The sequence below is a fragment of the Bufo gargarizans genome, chromosome 1 (assembly GCF_014858855.1).
Source record: "Bufo gargarizans isolate SCDJY-AF-19 chromosome 1, ASM1485885v1, whole genome shotgun sequence".
NCBI classification, from domain to species: domain Eukaryota; kingdom Metazoa; phylum Chordata; class Amphibia; order Anura; family Bufonidae; genus Bufo; species Bufo gargarizans.
Window position 1 is genome coordinate 246,755,697 of NC_058080.1, and position 19,817 is coordinate 246,775,513.

Genomic DNA, 19,817 nt, shown 5'->3' on the forward strand with positions numbered 1-19,817 from the left:
ATCCTCAGGAAAACCCTTTTTCTTATCTGCAGCTCTTTCTAGAATTTTGTCTAGAGTGGGTCCAAATACAAATTCTCCCGAGAATGGGATAGAACAGAGTTCGGCTTTGGAGGCTTTGTCCCCTGACCAGGCTTTCATCCATAGCGCCCGGCGGGCGGCATTATAAAAAGCTTCTTCTTTTGCGGAGAAGCTGATCGATTCCGCTGAGGCATCAGCTAGAAATGCTGTGGCAGATCGGAGAAGCGGGATAGAATCACGAATCTCCTCTCAAGAGGTTTTATTTTGTAGATGTTCATCGAGCTCTCCTAGCCAGATGTACATAGCCCTGGCCACGGATGTTGCTGCTATGTTTGTTTTGATCCCAAACATCACAGATTCCCAGGACTTTTTTAGCAGCCCGTCCGCTTTTCGATCCATCGGATCGCCAAGCTGAGAGGAGTCCTCGAAAGGTAAAGCCGCTCTCTTTACCACCTTGGCCATTTATATGTCACCCTTAGGGGCTTCATTAAATATCTTGCATTCTGTCTGGTCAAAGCAAAGTCTGTTTCTGAACTCCTTAGGGAACCCTAGCCTCTGTTCTGGATCAAACCACTCTTCCATAATCATTTCCCGTATATTTTCGTTTATTGGGAAAACGATGGATGTCTTTGATCTAAGACCCCCGAACATCTCATCCTGGACAGTACGGGGTCTAGAGGTGTCCTCAATCCCCATTATAGACCTGACAGCCCTTAGCAGTTCCTCCATTTCATCCAAAGAGAAAAAATATTTTTTATCCTAATCCAAAATCTCCCCCTCTGATAGGGGTTCTCATTATGAATTTGTCTGGATGAGACGGAGGTTTCTTCCACATCCTCAGCATCTGAGGAGGATATAACGGAGAGCTTGCGTTTCTTGGGAGGATTAGGAGTACTGCCGGGAGTCGACATAGAAGTAAAGGAAGACTTAATCTCGTCCAGAATAAAGGATTTCATCTCTGTAAGAATATTTGGTTGATTTTCTTTACAGATTTCAGCTGTGCAAAATTTGCAAAGTCTTTTCTTATAATTCTCCGGTAGCCTTTTTGAGCAAGCATTGCACTTTAGCAACTTCACTTTTGCTTTAGACTCTTTAGTACCCTGGAAGTGAGGGAACAACCAAATATACCGCAGTTAGCAATTAAGGATAAGTGCTGTTTTAACAACACAACCCCCCGGGGGGGAACTCACAGTACTGACGGCAGAGGGATCAGGACCTTCCTGGCGGGGAGTAGGTGTCTCTGACATCGTGGTGATTGCAGGCAAATGCTGGCTGGAACCGCGATCTCTTCAGCAGTCCCGGCGTTTGACGTCATCAAGCTGCGCCCCGGGCTGTCAGCGTGTGCCTGCGTCGCACCAACCTCTGTATATGTGCGTGTATTGGTGCGGCCCGCCTCCTAATGCTTGCGCTCCATGCGCCACACTTACTCCCCTGGCTGGTCACGTGGATGCAAGGAGGATGCCGAACACAGCACGCGAACCTCCGTGTGAAGCCGGCACCCCAGACTGCTTCTTGATGCGAGGAAGGAGGTCTCAAGGTATGGGAGGACCGCAGGCCCCAGCATAGGCCGGGACGAGGGTCCTTGTTGCTCCATGCTGTCCAGCCTAAGCCCCTTGCCACGGGTGGACAACAGGAGATTCCTGTAGGAAACAATCTTGAATAGGATGCTTCAACCCTCCCAAAAGGAGGGCTCTCTCCACATGTTGGCCCCTGTAGGGGCAGGAAAGCACTGAGGAGGTGGAGGGGTGGGGGGAATTTAAACTCTCTTCATGTGTTCCTGCCCCTACAGAGGTCAAGGGTCAATCTCATTGTGTCCGTCATGGTGGATGAAATGGAAAACATTGCTGCGCAATTGAGCATAACGAAGAGCTGGAAGACCAATTAACACTAATTAGGTCCATTGGCAACATGATTGGGTATAAAAAGAGCTTCTCAGAGTGGCAGTGTCTCTCAGAAGCCAAGATGGGTAGAGGATCACCAATTCCCACAATGTTGCGCAGAAAGATAGTGGAGGAATATCAGAAAGGTGTTACCCAGCGAAAGAGAAGAGACTTTGCATCTATCATCATCAACTGTGCATAACATCATCCGAAGATTCAGAGAATCTGGAACAATCTCTGTGTGTAAGGGTCAAGGCCGTAAAACCATACTGGATGCCCGTGATCTCCGGGCCCTTAAACGACACTGCACCACAAACAGGAATGCTACTGTAAAGGAAATCACAGAATGGGCTCAGGAATACTTCCAGAAACAATTGTCAGTGAACACAATCCACCGTGCCATCCGCCGTTGCCAGCTGAAACTCTACAGTGCAAAGAAGAAGCCATTTCTAAGCAAGATCCACAAGCTCAGGCGTTTTCACTGGGCCAGGGATCATTTAAAATGGAGTCTGGCAAAATGGAAGACTGTTCTGTGGTCAGACGAGTCATGATTCGAAGTTCTTTTTGGAAATCTGGGACGCCATGTCATCCGGACCAAAGAGGACAAGGACAACCCAAGTTGTTATCACTGCTCAGTTCAGAAGCCTGCATCTCTGATGGTATGGGGTTGCATGAGTGCGTGTGGCATGGGCAGCTTGCATGTCTGGAAAGGCACCATCAATGCAGAAAAATATAGGTTCTAGAACAACATATGCTCCCATCCAGACGTCATCTCTTTCAGGGAAGACCCTGCATTTTTCAACAAGATAATGCCAGACCACATTCTGCATCAATCACAACATCATGGCTGCGTAGGAGAAGGATCCGGGTACTGAAATTGCCAGTCTGCAGTCCAGATCTTTCACCTATAGAGAACATTTGGCGCATCATAAAGAGGAAGGTGCAACAAAGAAGGCCCAAGACGATTGAACAGTTAGAGGCCTGTATTAGACAAGAATGGGAGAGCATTCCTATTTCTAAACTTGAGAAACTGGTCTCCTCGGTCCCCAGACGTCTGCTGAGTGTTGTAAGAAGAAGGGGAGATGCCACACAGTGGTGAAAATGGCCTTGTCCCAACTTTTTTGGGATTTGTTGACACCATGAAATTTTGATTCAACATATTTTTCCCTTAAAATGGTAAATTTTCTCAGTTTAAACTTTTGTTCCGTGATTTATGTTCTATTCTGAATAAAATATTAGAAGTTGGAACCTCCACATCATTGCATTCAGTTTTTATTCACGATTTGTATAGTGTCCCAACTTTTTGGGAATCCGGTTTGTACTTTTTCCACTTGCACTGTGAATGTTTACATGGTGTGTTCAATAAAAAACATGGTAACATTTAATTCTTTGTGTGTTATTAGTTTAAGCAGACTGTGATTGTCTATTGTTGTGACTTAGATGAAGATCAGATCACATTTTATGACCAATTTGTGCAGAAATCCATATCATTCCAAAAGGTTCACATACTTTTTCTTGCAACTGTATATATATATATATATATATATATATATATATATATACACACACACACACACACATATTCTAATAGGGGAATGATAATCATGAACATTGATTCTTAAAATAAATAATCCGGATCAAGTAACATCATTAACCATTCATTATTTCAATCATGAACATTGATTTTTGGAAGATGTGGTAAAGTTGATCTGCCAGCAGCAAAAGAAAGTTATACATAATATATTTGTGTGCAATTATATTATATTGATAAGATTTACCCCGAAGGAACTCTTATCCATAACTCTATAAGGACAACTTGAATAGATGAGAAATATATATATAGTTCAATAGGGAAATGATAATTAATGATGAGCGGCAGGGGCAATTTTTCGAATTTGCGATATTTCGCTAATATTTTGTAGAATATTCATCATATAGTCGCAAATTCGAGATAATATTCTTGATTGCGAAAATCTGCAATGTAATATTTCCGTAATCCGCGCAAAATACAGGCGTGGGTCACTTATGCTACATTTTTCAAGCTGGTATAAGTTTCCTGAGACTGGAAAAAATGGTTGGCAAGGCAGAACATTAAAAAAGCTTTGTATGCAGATAGAGTGTTCCAATATATTTGTACTTGCGAATTTTCAGCAATTAATGATGCGCATATTTTTTCACAATACTTGCAACTTGTGACATCGCAGCACTATGTCTGTAGCATGTATGTATGGACAGCAGAACCTAATACACTGCCTAACACCCTGCACTGGAACCAGCTACACTATAGATCATTCTAACCCACACTGACTATCTCCCCCTAACTATCAGAATTATATATATAAGTTAACTGTCTAATGTAATACAACAAAGCACAGAGCACAGCAATGACACTGCTGTCTCTTTCATAACTGCAAAAAACTGCAGAAAATGGCTGCTGGGGAGGTTCTTATATAGTAAGGGGTAGGCAACTTTTCTATTGGTTGCTAGGGATGTTGCTAAACTCAGACAAAGCCTTCTCATTGGCCCACAAGCTAGAAGAAGGGAGGGATGATCACCTGATGTGTACTGTGTTAAAAAAATAAAAATAAAGAATATTCGTCATTACAAATATATAGCACTATATTCTAAATATTTGCGAATTCTCGAAGTGCTGATATTCGCGATAAAAATTTGTCATACGAATATTCGCGCTCAACACTAATGATAATGATGAACATTGATTTTTAAATGAAATAATTTGGATCAAGTAACATCATTAACCATTTACTGTTATTCCAATCATGAACATTGATTATTGGATGAATTATGAATAACAATTTATTAATCATCTGGATCTATTAACATGATCAATCTGTCACGGATGTAGTAGGGGAGAACACCAAAAGACAACAAGATGGAAGGGAAAAGACACTAGGCTTCACCGCTAGGGAAGGAAAAGGTTCGCCACCTATAAAACCCTGCTCCTGGCCCTTACTCCTATCCGTATGGGCACGTCTCGATGCTAGAGATGCCCATACACATGAAGCTAGAAAACCCTGGTGGCCCTCGGATGCCCTAATGGTAATGACAGGGCAGAGACAACCCGCTCCTTCCCTGGTGAAGGAACCAGCGTCTCGCTGAGGCCTAGTAAACAACAAAGGTGGGGGGGAATACAAAATACAACAAGCGGAACACTTAACTTCTGAGGATGATGGATGATGGATGAACAGGACTTCAGCTAGAACCACACTCCAGCTCTTCAAAAAACCAAATGAAGCTATCCAGAGCAAGGAGTGATGGGTAAAGTGAGACTAAATAGGGGAAGGTAAAGGTCACACAATCCACACCTGGACAGGAGGTGTGGACATACAAGCAACACACAGACAAAGTGAAACCAAAACCAAAAGAGGCTGTCAGATCACTAATGTGCAGATAATCTTTCAGACCTTCTAAAACCTGTTACCGATGTGACAGTACCCCCCCCTTCTACGGGTGACCTCCGGGCACCAAGGACCGATCTTATTAGGATGAGCTCTGTGGAATGCTCTCACCAGACGACTAGCATTAACATCGATCGCTGGAACCCACATCCTCTCCTCTGGTCCGTATCCTCTCCAATGAACGAGATACTGGAGGGATCTCCAGAGAACTCGGGAGTCCACAATCCTGCAGATCTGAAATTCTAAATTGCTCAACAGGGTTAACACATTTCTTTAACAACGATTTATGAGAAATGTTATGGATTTTCAATGCCTGAGGAAGTTCAAGACAGAAGGCTACAGGGTTAACAATGGCAGTGATCTTATATGGACCAATGAATCTTGGTCCCAACTTCCAAGAAGGTACCTCAAGTTTAATGTTTCTTGTAGACAGCCACACAGAATCAACCACTCTCAGGTCCGGACCACTCATACGTTTCCTGTCAGCCGGACGCTTATACCTGTTGCCCATCCTTTCCAGGTTATTTTAGATTTTCCGCCAAATAGAAGACAAAGAAGGAGAAAATCATTCTTCCTCAGGAATGCCAGAATTATGAGCACCAGAAAATGTACCAAACTGTGGCTGGAACCCATATGCCCCCCAAAACAGCGATTCCTGTCTACGGTTATTTATAGCAAACTCAGCTAACGACAAAAATGAAGACCACTCTTCCTGATTCTCTGAAACAAAACATCTCAATTAAGTCAAGTATGTCCGTTCGACTGAGGATGAAAAGCCGAAGAGAAGGACAATTGTACACCTAGACGAGTACAGAATGCAGAATCTAGAAACAAACTGAGTCCCTCTATCGGACACCACATCAGAGGGAATGCCATCTAGTTTCACGATGTTGTCGACAAACACCTGCGCAAGAGTTTTAGCATTGGGTAGACTAGGTAATGTAATAAAGTGTGCCATTTTACTAAAACAATCGACAACCACCAGAATCACGGTCTTTCCCGAAGAATTCAGTAAATTTGTGATAAAATCAATGGACAAATGGGTCCAAGGTCTGGACGGGATGGGCAATGGAAGCAGAGATCCAGGAGGCCGAGTATGTGTCACCTTAGCACGTGCACGGGTACCACAGGCTGACACATAGTCCTACACTTACGCAACCCTGGCCACCAGAATCTGCGAGAGATGAGATCGACAGTCGATCTACTCCCAGGGTGCCCAGCAAGCACTGTACAGTGATGTCCCTCGAACACCTTGTGGCGTAATTCGGAGGGAACAAACAACTTCCCCTGAAGACAAGAGTCCAGAGCATCCTCCTGTGCCTCCAACACCCTGGCCTCGAGATCAAGATAAAGAGTGGATATAACCACCCCTTCAGATAAAATAGGACTAGGGTCCTTAGACTCACCCCCCCAGGAAAGCTACGTGACAAAGCATCCGCCTTGACGTTCTTAACCCCAGGGCGGTAAGTGACGATGAAGTTAAATCTGGTGAAAAAAAAATGACCATCTGACCTGCCTTGGGTTCAGTCGCTTAGCCAACTCCAAGTAGGCCAGATTCTTGTGATCCGTAATTACCGTAATAGGATGAATTGGTCTTTCCAACCAATGCCGCCATTCCTTGAACGCCAACTTAAAAGCCAGCAATTCCCTATTCCCCACATCAAAATTATTTTCAGCAGTCGAGAGTTTTTTAGAGAAAAATGCACATATGCGCCATTTACTGGGTGAAGGACCCTGCGACAATATTGCTCCTACCCCTACCTCAGACGCGTCAACATCAACAATAAATGGCTGAGACACGTCTGGTTGCACCAGAATAGGGGCCGAAGCAAAACATTATTTGACAGCAGAAAAGGCCTGCAATGCCACATCAGACCAGATAGAAATATCAGCACCCTTCTTAACCACCGATGAATAGTTCAAAATAAATTTACGGTAGTAGTAGGTAAACCTCAAAAACCGCATAAGCCCTTTAAGATTTTCGGGTCGATCCCAGTCCAACACGGTACGGACCTTCTCTGGATCCATTCGAAAACCTGAGGATGAGAGCAGGTAACCCAGAAATTGCACTTCCTGTACAACAAATACACACTTTTCCATCTTAGCATACAGCTTATTCTCTCTTAGGATCTAAAAGAGTCTCCATATTAGGTGAATAAATTAGTATGTCATCAAGGTATACCTCCCCACCCAAGGTATACCTCCTATCCGTATGGGCACATCTCGATGCTAGAGATGCCCATACACATGAAGCTAGAAAACCCTGGTGGCCCTCGGATGCCCTAATAGTAATGACAGGGCAGAGACAACCCGCTCCTTCCCTGTTAAAGGAACCAGCATCTCGCTGAGGCCTAGTAAACAACAAATGTGGGGGGAATACAAAATACAACAAGCGGAACACTTAACTTCTGAGGATGATGGATGATGATTGATTGAGGAACAGGACTTCAACTAGAACCAAACTCCAGCTCTTCCAAAAACCAAATGAAGCTATCCAGGGCAGGGAGTGATGGGTAAAGTCAGACTAAATAGGGGGAGGTAAAGGTCACATAATCCACACCTGAACAGGAGGTGTGGACATGCAAGCAACACACAGACAAAGTGAAACCAAAACCAAAAGAGGCTGTCAGATCACTAATGTGCAGATAATCTTTCAGACCTTCTAAAACCTGTCACCGGTGTGACACAATCTCTTCTAACATTGTTAATCATCTAATATCTGGACTACATAATATCATTGATTTGTTTTTGGATACGTCTTATTTGTGGATATTTTTTACAACTTTTTTTTTTTTTTATCTGCATTATATTTCTCACAAATAGAAATCATGTTTATATGTGCTTGATTAGGGATTATCTAACAATGTATGAAATGTGTTTATATATATAATTGATAGTTGATCAATTGTTTTGCTACGATAATTGCTTATTAGTGTTTATATACATTTATTTTTATTTATATATTTTATTGTTTCAACTTATTGTTTATTGATACATTAAAATATGAAATCTTAATGCAGTTCCGGGTGATCCGGGTGATTCCGGAGTGCCTGTTAGTATTCCTTAATCTGGAGTCGTTTTTATGCCAGGAACACGGACTGCCTTAGATTCACCTTAGATTTTAAGTTAGGGTACTTTCACACTTGCGGCAGAGGATTCCGGCAGGCAGTTCCGTCGCCTGAATTGCCTGCCGGATCCGTCAAAACGTATGCAAACTGATGGCATTTGTCAGACGGATCAGGATCCTGATCCGTATGACAAATAGTCCATAGTAACAATGTCCAGCTCACCTTGTATTACTATCCTTGTTCTTTACCCCCACGTGCACGAAAACCACAGGCAAGACCTCACGAAACGAAACAAAGATGAATCCAGCACCAGAATATCCTTAAGATGCTTGTTTCTTTAATAGTAGCGATAAAACATATATGGTAACAGCATCAACATAAATTCTCTCACTCCAGTAGTAGTCTATGAGTTTCTAAGGCCTCTTTCACACGGGCGTGAGTTTTTTTGCCCGGATAAGAGCCGGGTGCGTTGCGGGAAAATGCGCGATTTTTTCTGCGCAAGTGCAAAACATTGTCATGCGTTGCACTCGCGTGAGAAAAATCGCGCATGTTTGGTACCCAAACCCGAACTTCTTCATAGAAGTTCGGGCTTGGGATTGATGTTCTGAAGATTGTATTATTTTCCCTTATAACATGGTTATAAGGGAAAATAATAGCATTCTGAATACAGAATGCATAGTAAACCAGCGCTAGAGGGGTTAAAAAAAAATAAAAAATAATTTAACTCACCTTAGTCCACTTGATCGCGAAGCTGGCATCTCCTTGTGTCTCCGCTGCTGATGAACAGGACCTGGGGTGAACTGCTCCATTAAATACAGGTTAAGGACCTTCGATGACGTCACTCCGGTCATCACATGGTACGTCACATGATCTTTTACCATGGTGATTCACCATGGTAAAAGATCATGTGATGACCGGAGTGACGTCATCAAAGGTCCTTAAGCTCTATTTAATGGAGTAGCTCACCCCAGGTCCTGTTCATCAGCAGCGGAGACACAAGGAGATGCCAGCTTCGCGAGCAAGTGGACTAAGGTGAGTTAAATTATTTTTTATTTTTTTTAACCCCTCTAGCGCTGGTTTACTATGCATTCTGTATTCAGAATGCTATTATTTTCCCTTATAACCATGTTATAAGGGAAAATAATAATGATCGGGTCTCCATCCCGATGGTCTCCTAGCAACCATGCGTGCAAATCGCACGGCATCCGTACTTGCTTGCGGATGCCATCCGATTTTCACACACCCCATTCACTTCTATGGGGCCTGCGTCACGTCAAAATCGGAAAATATAGAGCATGCTGCGATTTCAACTGAACGCACAAGTGATGCGTTAAAAACATCGCTCATGTGCACAGCCCCATAGAAATGAATGGGTCAGGATTTAGTGCGGGTGCCATACGTTCGCCGCACGGATCGCACCCGCACGGAAAACTCGCCCGTGTGAAAGGGGCCTAAGAGAAAAGTTCTTACTCATGACAAATGCATTGAAATGCCAGATCTGTCTCTCAGGTGTCATCTGGAAAAACGGATCCGGCATTGATTTTTTTTTCACATTTTTTGCGGTCTGAGCAAGTGCAGACCGCGATGCCGGATCCATTTTCCCGGAACACTCTGGCCCGGATCCGGCATTAATGCATTTCAAAGGGAAAAAATGCCGGATCCGGCATTCCGGCAAGTGTTCTGGAATTATGAACAGAGATAAAACCGCAGCATGCTGCGGTATTATCTCCTTCCTGAAAAGTCAAAAAGACTGAACTGAAGACATCCTGATGCATCCTGAACAGATTGCTCTCTATTCAGAATGCATTAGGATAAAACTGATCATAAAGAACTGCGCATGCACAGACCGGAAAACCGCATCTGGCGATGGGGCAATTAAAAAAAAAAATTGGTACCGGTTCCGGCAATAATATATTAGTGCGACAACTGCAGTAGAATTTTGTCCGTATAAAATACCGTACAAGGGACGAAACAGAAATCATCCTAATGCATCCTGAACGGATTGCTCTCAATTCAGAATGCATAGAGGTAAAACTGATCAGTTCTTTTCCGGTATTGAGCCCCTAGGACGGAATTCAATGCCGGAAAAGAAAGTACCCTTAACCGAATCCTATGGCAATTTTGGGGGGAATCTAAGACCTGTATAGGGGTCATGCTGGAGATTTTGATAAATAGCCTTCAGCATAAACCCCAAAATTTTTGCAACCTTTTATTCAGACCTTTACTTTTCCTATTGAAGCCACACCCAGAGCATGCTAAGATTTGAATAAAATGCCAAGGGAAAAAAGACTAGTAAACTATCATAAAAAATCACACAAAACAACTTGTTTTAGCTTTTACTGTTGCCCAACATGTAACATCTGGAAGCAGTGTTCTTCACTGCAAAAAATTGCTGTGAAAACATTGCTGTTACAAAACATGGGGTATTTTAATCATATGACAGAAGTATAAAATATGTGTAAAGTCTGTGTGCAGTTGATAGCAGATCTAGATCCCACACCAACAACTTTCAAGGATAAGGCCTCATGCACACGACCGTTGTTTGGGTCCGCATCCGAGCCGTTGTTTTAGCGGCTCGGATGCGGACCCATTCACTTCAATGGGGCCGCAAAAGATGCGGACAGCACTCTGTGTGCTGTCCGCATCCGTTGCTCCGTTCTGCGGCCCCGCAAAAAAAATATAACATGTCCTATTCTTGTCCGCAAAATGGACAAGAATAGGCAGTTATATCAAAGGCCGCCCGTTCCGTTCCTCAAATTGCGGAAGGCACACGGGCGGCTTCTGTTTATTGCGGATCCGCGGCTTGCGGGCCGCAAAAAACGGCACAGTCGTGTGCATGTAGCCTTAATCATGAGTTTTCATGGAACATAGCCAGTTCCCAAGGACACTACAGAAAACATATGACTCTGATAAATAAATATTCTTATGAAACACCCTTCTGGATAATGAGACTAGAGACTCTGATATTTTAGCTGGACTTGGTAGCATCTGAATTCTCAAGAGTTCAATCTTAAATCTAATGTTTTCCTCGTTTTGGCGGCTCGGATGTGGACCCATTCACTTCATTTGGGTCCGCATCCGTTGCTCCGTTCTGCAGCCCCGCAAAAAAATATAACATGTCCTATTCTTGTCCGCAAAATGGACAAGAATAGGCAGTTATATCAATGGCCGCCCGTTCCGTTCCTCAAATTGCGGAAGGCACACGGGCGGCTTCTGTTTATTGCGGATCCGCGGCTTGCGGGCCACAAAAAACGGCACAGTCGTGTGCATGTAGCCTTAATCATGAGTTTTCATGGAACATAGCCAGTTCCCAAGGACACTACAGAAAACATATGACTCTGATAAATAAATATTCTTATGAAACACCCTTCTGGATAATGAGACTAGAGACTGATATTTTAGCTGGACTTGGTAGCATCTGAATTCTCAAGAGTTCAATCTTAAATCTAATGTTTTCCTACAGATTGTGGCGACTGGAATTTGTCGTTCAGATGATCATGTTACAAGTGGTGTTATAGATGTGACATTCCCTCTGATTCTGGGCCATGAAGGTGCTGGGATTGTAGAGAGTGTTGGTGAAGGAGTAACAGATCTGAAACCCGGTAAGGCTTATAATATAAGGGACTGTAGAATTGGAATCTCGTAATGATCACAGCACTCTATCTTTACTGACTGCAGGGCCGGTGCTACCATAAGGCAGACCAAGCGGCCGCCTTAGGGCGCACCCTGGGGGAGGGCGGAAAAATGAGACATGGAGGGGGAGAAATGTGACCTGGGGGTCTGATGGCTGACATTGGGGGCTGATGGCTGGGGAATGATGTCTGACATGGGGTTCTGATCTGAGGTCTGATTAACATTGGGGGTCTGATTGTGGCTGTGAGCTGAGGTCTGATTAACATTGGGGTCAGATTGCTGGTCTGACCTGAGGTGTAATGGAAAATATTTTTTTCTTATTATCCTCCTCTAAAACCTAGGTGTGTCTTAGAGGGCGAAAAATATGGTCCTTAAACCAGCCATTGTCTGAAGCAGAGAGAAGATACCAGGACCACAGAGAGGAGAAGCATGGGGGGGGGCGCCAAAATGTAGCTTCGCTTGTGTTGGCAAAAATCCTTGCACCGGCTCTGACTGACTGGTTTGGGTGCACGTCTCGGTATGTTCCTGGCTCCACCTCTTGGAACGTGTAAATATTCAACAATTTAGACAGCACTCCAAATTTGGTTAATAAAAATAAAAATCAATTAACCAAATTTGGAGTGCTGTCTAAATTGTTGAATAAAGGACTGTAGACATATTGGTAAAAAGCAAAGCTGATAAGGATGGGCAAGAGATGCTATAATGTACGTACATCTTTGTGACAACTTTTGTATTGCTCAATAAACTTGTTGCCCAAACTTTTTGATATTCCTTTTCTTACAGGAGACAAAGTCATCCCACTGTTTATGCCTCAGTGTGGAAAATGCAGAGGTTGTGTGCATCCAGACAGCAATGTTTGCTCCAACAATGAGTAAGTGTTACTTAAGCAAATGCCTACTTGCCTAATCCCCAGGGGTGGAGATATAGGGGTTAATTTATCAAAGTGGAACTGGCTTAGTTGTCCATAGCATCCAATCAGATCCCACCTTTCATTTTGACAAAATGAAAGGCGGAATCTGATTGGTTGCTATGGGCAACTAAGCCAGTTCTACTTTAGACCAGTGCCCAGGTGCCAGAAGGGTTTTCTAGTCCTACAGAGACATATGCAGAAACTATTATTATAAGTGCACAGTAGATGGAGGGCCCTGCGGCAGACTTTGAATTGGGGCCCATGGGGCTGCCGTAAATAATTTTTTAAAATCCTGTGTAAATGTTGTTAAGAACAGCTCAGGCAAGATGGCCGCTCCTATAATGTTGAGCAAATAGAATAAATAAATCTGCAATAAAAAAAAAAAAAAAAAACTGATAAGGAAAAAAGGATACTCTGATTTTAACTGGCACATACAATTTTGACGACACATTTCCTTTAACAACTGAGTTTGTAATTGTAATGTTTTGCCAGAAAATTGTGTTTGTGAAACCAGTCTAAACATTTATTTAACATCTAGATGGAGTTTAGTGGATAATTAGATAGTACTTTCATACTTGCGGCAGAGGATTCCGGCAGGCAATCCGGACGCAAACGGATGCCTTTGTGAGATGGATCCGGATGCAGATCCGTCTCACAAATTGAAATACCGGATCAGTCTTTCCGGTTGTCATCTGGAAAAACGGATCCAGTATTTTTTTTTCTCATTTTTAAAGGTCTGCACATGCGCAGGCTGCAAAACCTGATCCGTTTTGCCGGAACACTTGGGGCCGGATCTGGTATTAATGCATTTCAATGGAAATTAATGCCAGATCCGGCATTCCAGCAAGTGTTCAGGGTTTTTGGCCGGAGAGAAAACTGCAGCATGCTGCGGCATTTTCTCCGGCCAAAAACGTAAGAGGAACTGAACTGAAGGCATCCTGATGCATAGGATAAACTGATCAGGACAGAACTCAATACCGGAAAAATTTAAAGGGAACCTGTCACCTGAAAAACGCATATCAAACCGACCACAGTACCTTAACAGGATCCCCCAGTGTGTTGCTAATCATGTTTTTCTTTCCTCTTTGTGTTTCTTCATACTTGTTAAAAACGCTGTTTTAATGACGGTTGGCGCTCTCTCCGAGTCAGGCTTGGCGTCAAGGGGGCAGCAGGCCTCCTTGCTTCAAGTAAAGCTAAGCCCGCCCCTTAATTAGATGGACGTGATGCCGGGATCGTGCTCTTCTAGCGCATGCACGGTACGCTGCCTGTTACAGCGCGATCCTCACTCACCCACCTGCATTTTGTTGACTGCGGATGCACCGGACAGTTAGATCGCGCGCGTCCGGCCGTCACGCTGTAACAGGCAGCTTACCGCGCATGCGCAAGAAGAGCGTGATCACGGCAGCATGTCCATCTAATTGTAGAGAGGACGGGTAAGGGGCGGGCTTAGCTTTTCTTGAAGCAAGGAGGCCGCTGCTCCCTTGACTTCAAGCCTGACTCGGAGAGAGCGCCAACCGTCATTAAAACAACGTTTTTAACAAGTATGAAGAAACACAAAGAGGAAAGAAAAACATGATTAGCAACACACTGGGGGATCCTGTAAGGTACTGTGGTCGGTTTAATATGCGTTTTGCAGGTGACAGGTTCCCTTTAACTCAAGTGTGAAAGTACCCTTAGCCCCCATGCACACAACTATAAATATTTTTTTCTGCATCTGATCTGCTTACGGATTAGATGGGGCTGCAAAAAATGTGGACAGTACACCGTGTGCTGTCCACCTCTATGTTTCTTGTCCTCTGGTCCGCAACATGATAAAACATGTCCTATGCGTTTCCATTTTGCAGACATTTCTATAGACAAGAAAAAAAACTGCGCCATGCACAAGGCCAGTATCTGTGTTTTGCGGATGCGCGGCTTGTGGACTGTAAAACACATACCGTCATGTACATAAGACTGTAAAGTGACAAGCATAATACAGAAGATGATAGTTTCTAATGATTTCCTTCCATTTCTTAAACAGTCTTGGGAAATTTAATGGGGTGTTATTAGACAACACCACTAGATTTACCTGCAAGGGGAAACCTGTTCATCACTTTGTCGGTACCGGCACTTTTACCGAATACACAGTGGTTAATGACATTGCTGTTGTTAAGATACACCCGGATGCACCGCTGGATAAGGTCTGCCTCATTGCCTGTGGATTCTCCAGCGGATATGGCTCTGCTGTGAAGGCTGCTAAGGTAAGTGGGGTACTCCATGACTGCTGTGGTGCTCAGGGTGAGTCACTTCCCGCCATGAATCTATTGCATTTTCCTACAGCCATTGCTAGTGGGAGCTCAGTGAATAGAGATTTTTACAGCTTCCATCCATTTCAAAGGTAACTCTATAAATTCCTACGCATTGAGCTCCCTCTAGTGGTGGCTGCAGGTAAAGATATTTATCAGATAATAAGTAATGGGAAGCAGAGGATTTAAAGCTGTGTAGTGAAGATTTATCAATGTTCTCATACCAGCTGTCTGCTATAAATACATTGGAGATCATTTTGATCCCAGCAGTTTAACCCCTCAGACTCTATGGTCAGTAGTGATCATGGCATTTATGTAATTAGGCAAAGGGAGAGAGCTCCCTCAGTCCTCCAATCGACATCCCACAAACACAAATGCAGGGTGCCGAGTAGTTGTCATGACCAGTGACCTTCTGAAGGCCCCCACGCCTGCCATGTGCCACGTTCCAACCTGTAATACACCCGTCCTCTAGCATCATGTAATAGAAAAGCTGTAAAAATCCCTAAATGCAGTAATATAAAGGTTACAGGTTCAAATCCCCTAAGTGGAATAAAGAAAAATGTAAAAAAAAAATAATACAATTTGTAAAAAAACTAAAACATGTAAACAAAACATAAAAAAGAAATTTTTTTCTTTTTTTTTCTTGATAAGTCATACCTAGGTTTTACACAAGGAATGTAAGATTTTTTTTTATTTTTATCAGACCTCAGATCAGACCGCCATATCAAACCTCAGATCAGACCCCGGTTTCAAACCTCAGATCAGACCCCAATCAGACCTCCATGTCAGACCCCTGTCAGAGCTAAAATAAATAAATGAACTTACCTCTCCTGCTCAACTGCTACTCTGCAGGTCCAGTGTCTTTCCTGCAGTCACACTCCCTGGCTTTCTTCAAGCCCACGTTGCACTGTGACCTAACTGAGTACAGTTAAGCCTGATTCACACGTCAGTGTTTCACGGACGTGTGCTGTACGTGTTCTCCACAGACAGCACACATCCCTTTTCATTTTAATATGTGTATTCACACATCAGTGTTTTAGCACAGTCCGTGGTTCCGTATTTTTTGCACAGATGCAAGCTCTATTTTGTCCATGTTCACGGATCCATTACGTGCATTAAAGTCTATGGGTCCGTGAAAAGCACGGATGCATTCCGTGTTGCATCCGTGTTTCACGGAACATTAAAAAGAGATTAATTGAAAATTATTTTTCAGCTGTTTAGTGCCACTGATCCAAAACTGACGCGGATGTCTGCATAAGGCAGTGAGGGCACTAAGTCCTGATGCTGTATGCAGTCAGGACAGTGCAGCATGGGCCCAGAGAACACCAGTGAGCGGTGAGTACAGCCAGCGCTGGCAGTGCTTCACTCACCACACCCTGCATCTCCTGCATACTAATTAGCACTTCAATTGTGGAAAATTGGGGAAAAAAGCAATTATGGGTTTGTTTTTCACGGCGTTCACTATACGATAAAACTGACCTGTGTCCTTCATTCTCTGGGTTAGTACAATCACAACAATACCAGATTTAAATAATGTTTCTTGTGTTTTAATACTGGAAAAAAAAACGGTTGAAAAAATATTTTTTTCTTTTCATTGCTATATTCTGCCCCCTTATTTTTTTAAAGTTATATCTATGGAGCTTTTTGTGGGCTCTTTTTTTTTTTTGCGGGACAATGTGTCATTTTTATTGATACTATTTTGGGATGTGCCTGACCTTTTGATCACTTTTCATCAATTTTTTGGGGAGTTGAAGAGATGAAAATATAGCAAATCGGCCATTATTTTCCATTAAGCCATTTGCCATATGAGATAAATATTTTCATTTTTTAAAAGTACTGTCATTTTTAGACACAGCGATGCCTATGATGTTTATTTTTTGATTGTTTATTTTTATTTTAGGAAAAGGGGTGGGGTGAATTTTTATATTTTTAAAAACTTTTCTTTACTTTTTTAAAAGGTCAGCAGATTTGAAACTGGCTGACCAGTTACATGGGCACTTTGCAGCTGAAGGCATTTGTGTTGGTCCCTTGTTCATATGTGCTCGCGCTGAAGAGAAAAAATGTTTTAATATATGCAAATAAGCCTCTAGGAGCAATGGGGATATTGCCGTTACTTTAAGAGTCTCTTCTCTGTCTGCAACTGCCACACATTCTGCACTTTGACAGGGCCACGCAGTCTAACATCATCTCACCTGGCCCCCTATACATCCTATATGTAGCACTTCCTGTTCCTGTATCCAACCAAACCCATGATGCACTCTTTTCTCTGCCAAAGCTCCAGCACCACCCCCTAGTTTATAGCTCCTCCCATCCAGCTAGTTACAAAGAGACCTCTCTATCACTGCCTCTAACAATATCCAGCTAGTTTATAGCTCCTCCCACCAGCTAGTTACATAGAAACTCTCCTATCACTGCCCCGCCCATGAACATAACTTCACAGAAAATAAAAAAAGAGCTGCATAGACATAGTCATCATAAAGCAATTGCAATGTTGTACATCCACAAATAATTTTTTGTCAGTGTGTCAATAACTGTTAGAAATCTGCAGCAGAATCCATCTGTGCTACATGCAGATCTTGTCACACATTTTGCTGCGGATTAGTGAAATTCTAAAGAATTTACATGCTGCAGATTTCAAATTCTCACGACATGTCAATTTGTTGTGGATAAAAACTGTTAAATCTCTTCCATGTTTCTTCTACTGTAATATAGTAACATAGTACATAAGGTCGAAAAAAGACACTTGTCCATCCAGTTCGGCCTGTCATCCTGCAAGTTGATCCAGAGGAAGGCAAAAAAAAAATGTGCGGTAGAAGCCAATTTTCCTCACTTATGGGGAATAAAAAATTCCTTCCCGACTCCAATCAGGCAATCAGAATAACTCCCTGGATCAACGATCTCTCTCTAGTAGCTATAGCCTGTAATATTATTACGCTCCAGAAATACATCCAGGCCCCTCTTGAATTCCTTTATTGTACTCCCCATCACCACCTCCTCAGGCAGAGAGTTCCATAGTCTCACTGCTCTTACCGTAAAGAATCCTCTTCTATGTTTGTGTACAAACCTTCTTTCCTCCAGACGCAGAGGATGTCCCCTCGTCACAGTCACAGTCCTGGGGATAAATAGATGATGGGAGAGGTCTCTGTACTGACCCCTGATATATTTATACATAGTAATTAGATCTCCTATCAGTCGTCTTTTTTCTAATGTGAATAAACCTAATTTTGATAATCTTTCAGGGTACTGTAGTTGCTCCATTCCAGTTATTACTTTAGTTGCCCTCCTCTGGACCCTCTCCAGCTCTGCTATGTCTGCCTTGTTCACAGGAGCCCAGAACTGTACACAGTACTCCATGTGTGGTCTGACTAATGATTTGTAAAGTGATAGGACTATGTTCTCATCACGGGCATCTATGCCCATTTTGATGCAACCCTCTTATTGGCCTTGGCAGCAGCTGCCTGACACTGTTTTTTGCAGCTTAGTTTGCTGTTTATTAAAATTCCTAGATCCTTTTCCATGTCAGTGTTACCGAGTGTTTTACCATTTAATAAGTACGGGTGACTTGCATTATTCCTTCCCATGTGCATAACTTTACATTTGTCAGTGTTAAACCTCATCTGCCACTTATCTGCCCAAACCTCCAATCTATCCAGATCCCTCTGTAGTAGTATACTGTCCTCTTCAGTGTTAATTACTTTACACAGTTTAGTGTCATCTGCGAAAATTTATATTTTACTATGCAAGCCTTCTACAAGATCATTAATAAATATATTGAAGAGAATAATGAATATATTGAAGAGAATAGGGCCCAATACCGACCCCTGAAGTACTCCACTAGTGACAGTAACCCAATCTGAGTGTGAACCATTAATAACCACCCTCTGTTTTCTATCATTGAGCCAGTTACTTACCCACTTACAGACGTTTTCTCCCAGTCCGGGCATTCTCATTTTATATACTAACCTTTTATGTGGTACAGTGTCAAATGCTTTGGAGAAGTCCAGATACACGACATCCATTGATTCGCCGCTGTCAAGTCTAGAACTTACCTCCTCATAGAAACTGATTAAATTAGTTTGACATGACCGATCCCTCACGAAGCCATGCTGATATGGCGTTATTTGCTTATTTCCATTAAGATGCTCTAACATAGCATCTCTCAGAAAACCTTCAAACAGTTTACCCACAACAGATGTTAAACTTACCGGCCCATAGTTTCCAGGCTCTGTTTTTGTTTTGATAATTGGAAGGTTATTACTTTATGGTCACTATTTCCCAGGTGTCCCCCAACCTGCACGTCTGTTGTTCTGTCAGGTCTATTGGTTAATACTAAGTCCAGTATGGCTGTCCCTCTAGTCGGGTCCTGATCCATTTGGGAGAGGTAATTGTCTTTGGTTATTGCCAAGAACCTGTTTCCTTTATGAGATATACAAGTTTCAGTTTCCCAGTCTATATCTGGGTAGTTGAAGTCCCCCATAATAACCACCTCATTATGATTTGCCGCCTTGTCTATCTCATTTAGTAGTAGATTTTCTGTGGACTCTGGTATATTAGGTGGTTTATAGTAAACTCCTATTAGTAATTTATTATTGTTTTTAGCTCCA

The 19,817-nt window shown here is 42.8% G+C and overlaps 1 protein-coding gene across 1 annotated transcript in view; it reads left to right on the forward strand.

The window, feature by feature from the left end:
- Positions 1-19,817, forward strand: part of LOC122926143 (alcohol dehydrogenase 1-like) — a 153,385-nt gene that overhangs the window by 72,575 nt on the left and 60,993 nt on the right. The window contains exons 3-5 of the mRNA XM_044277524.1: positions 11,849-11,987; positions 12,802-12,889; positions 14,949-15,168. Of these exons, the coding sequence (XP_044133459.1) occupies positions 11,849-11,987; positions 12,802-12,889; positions 14,949-15,168 (447 nt within the window). The remainder of the gene's footprint in view (positions 1-11,848; positions 11,988-12,801; positions 12,890-14,948; positions 15,169-19,817) is intronic.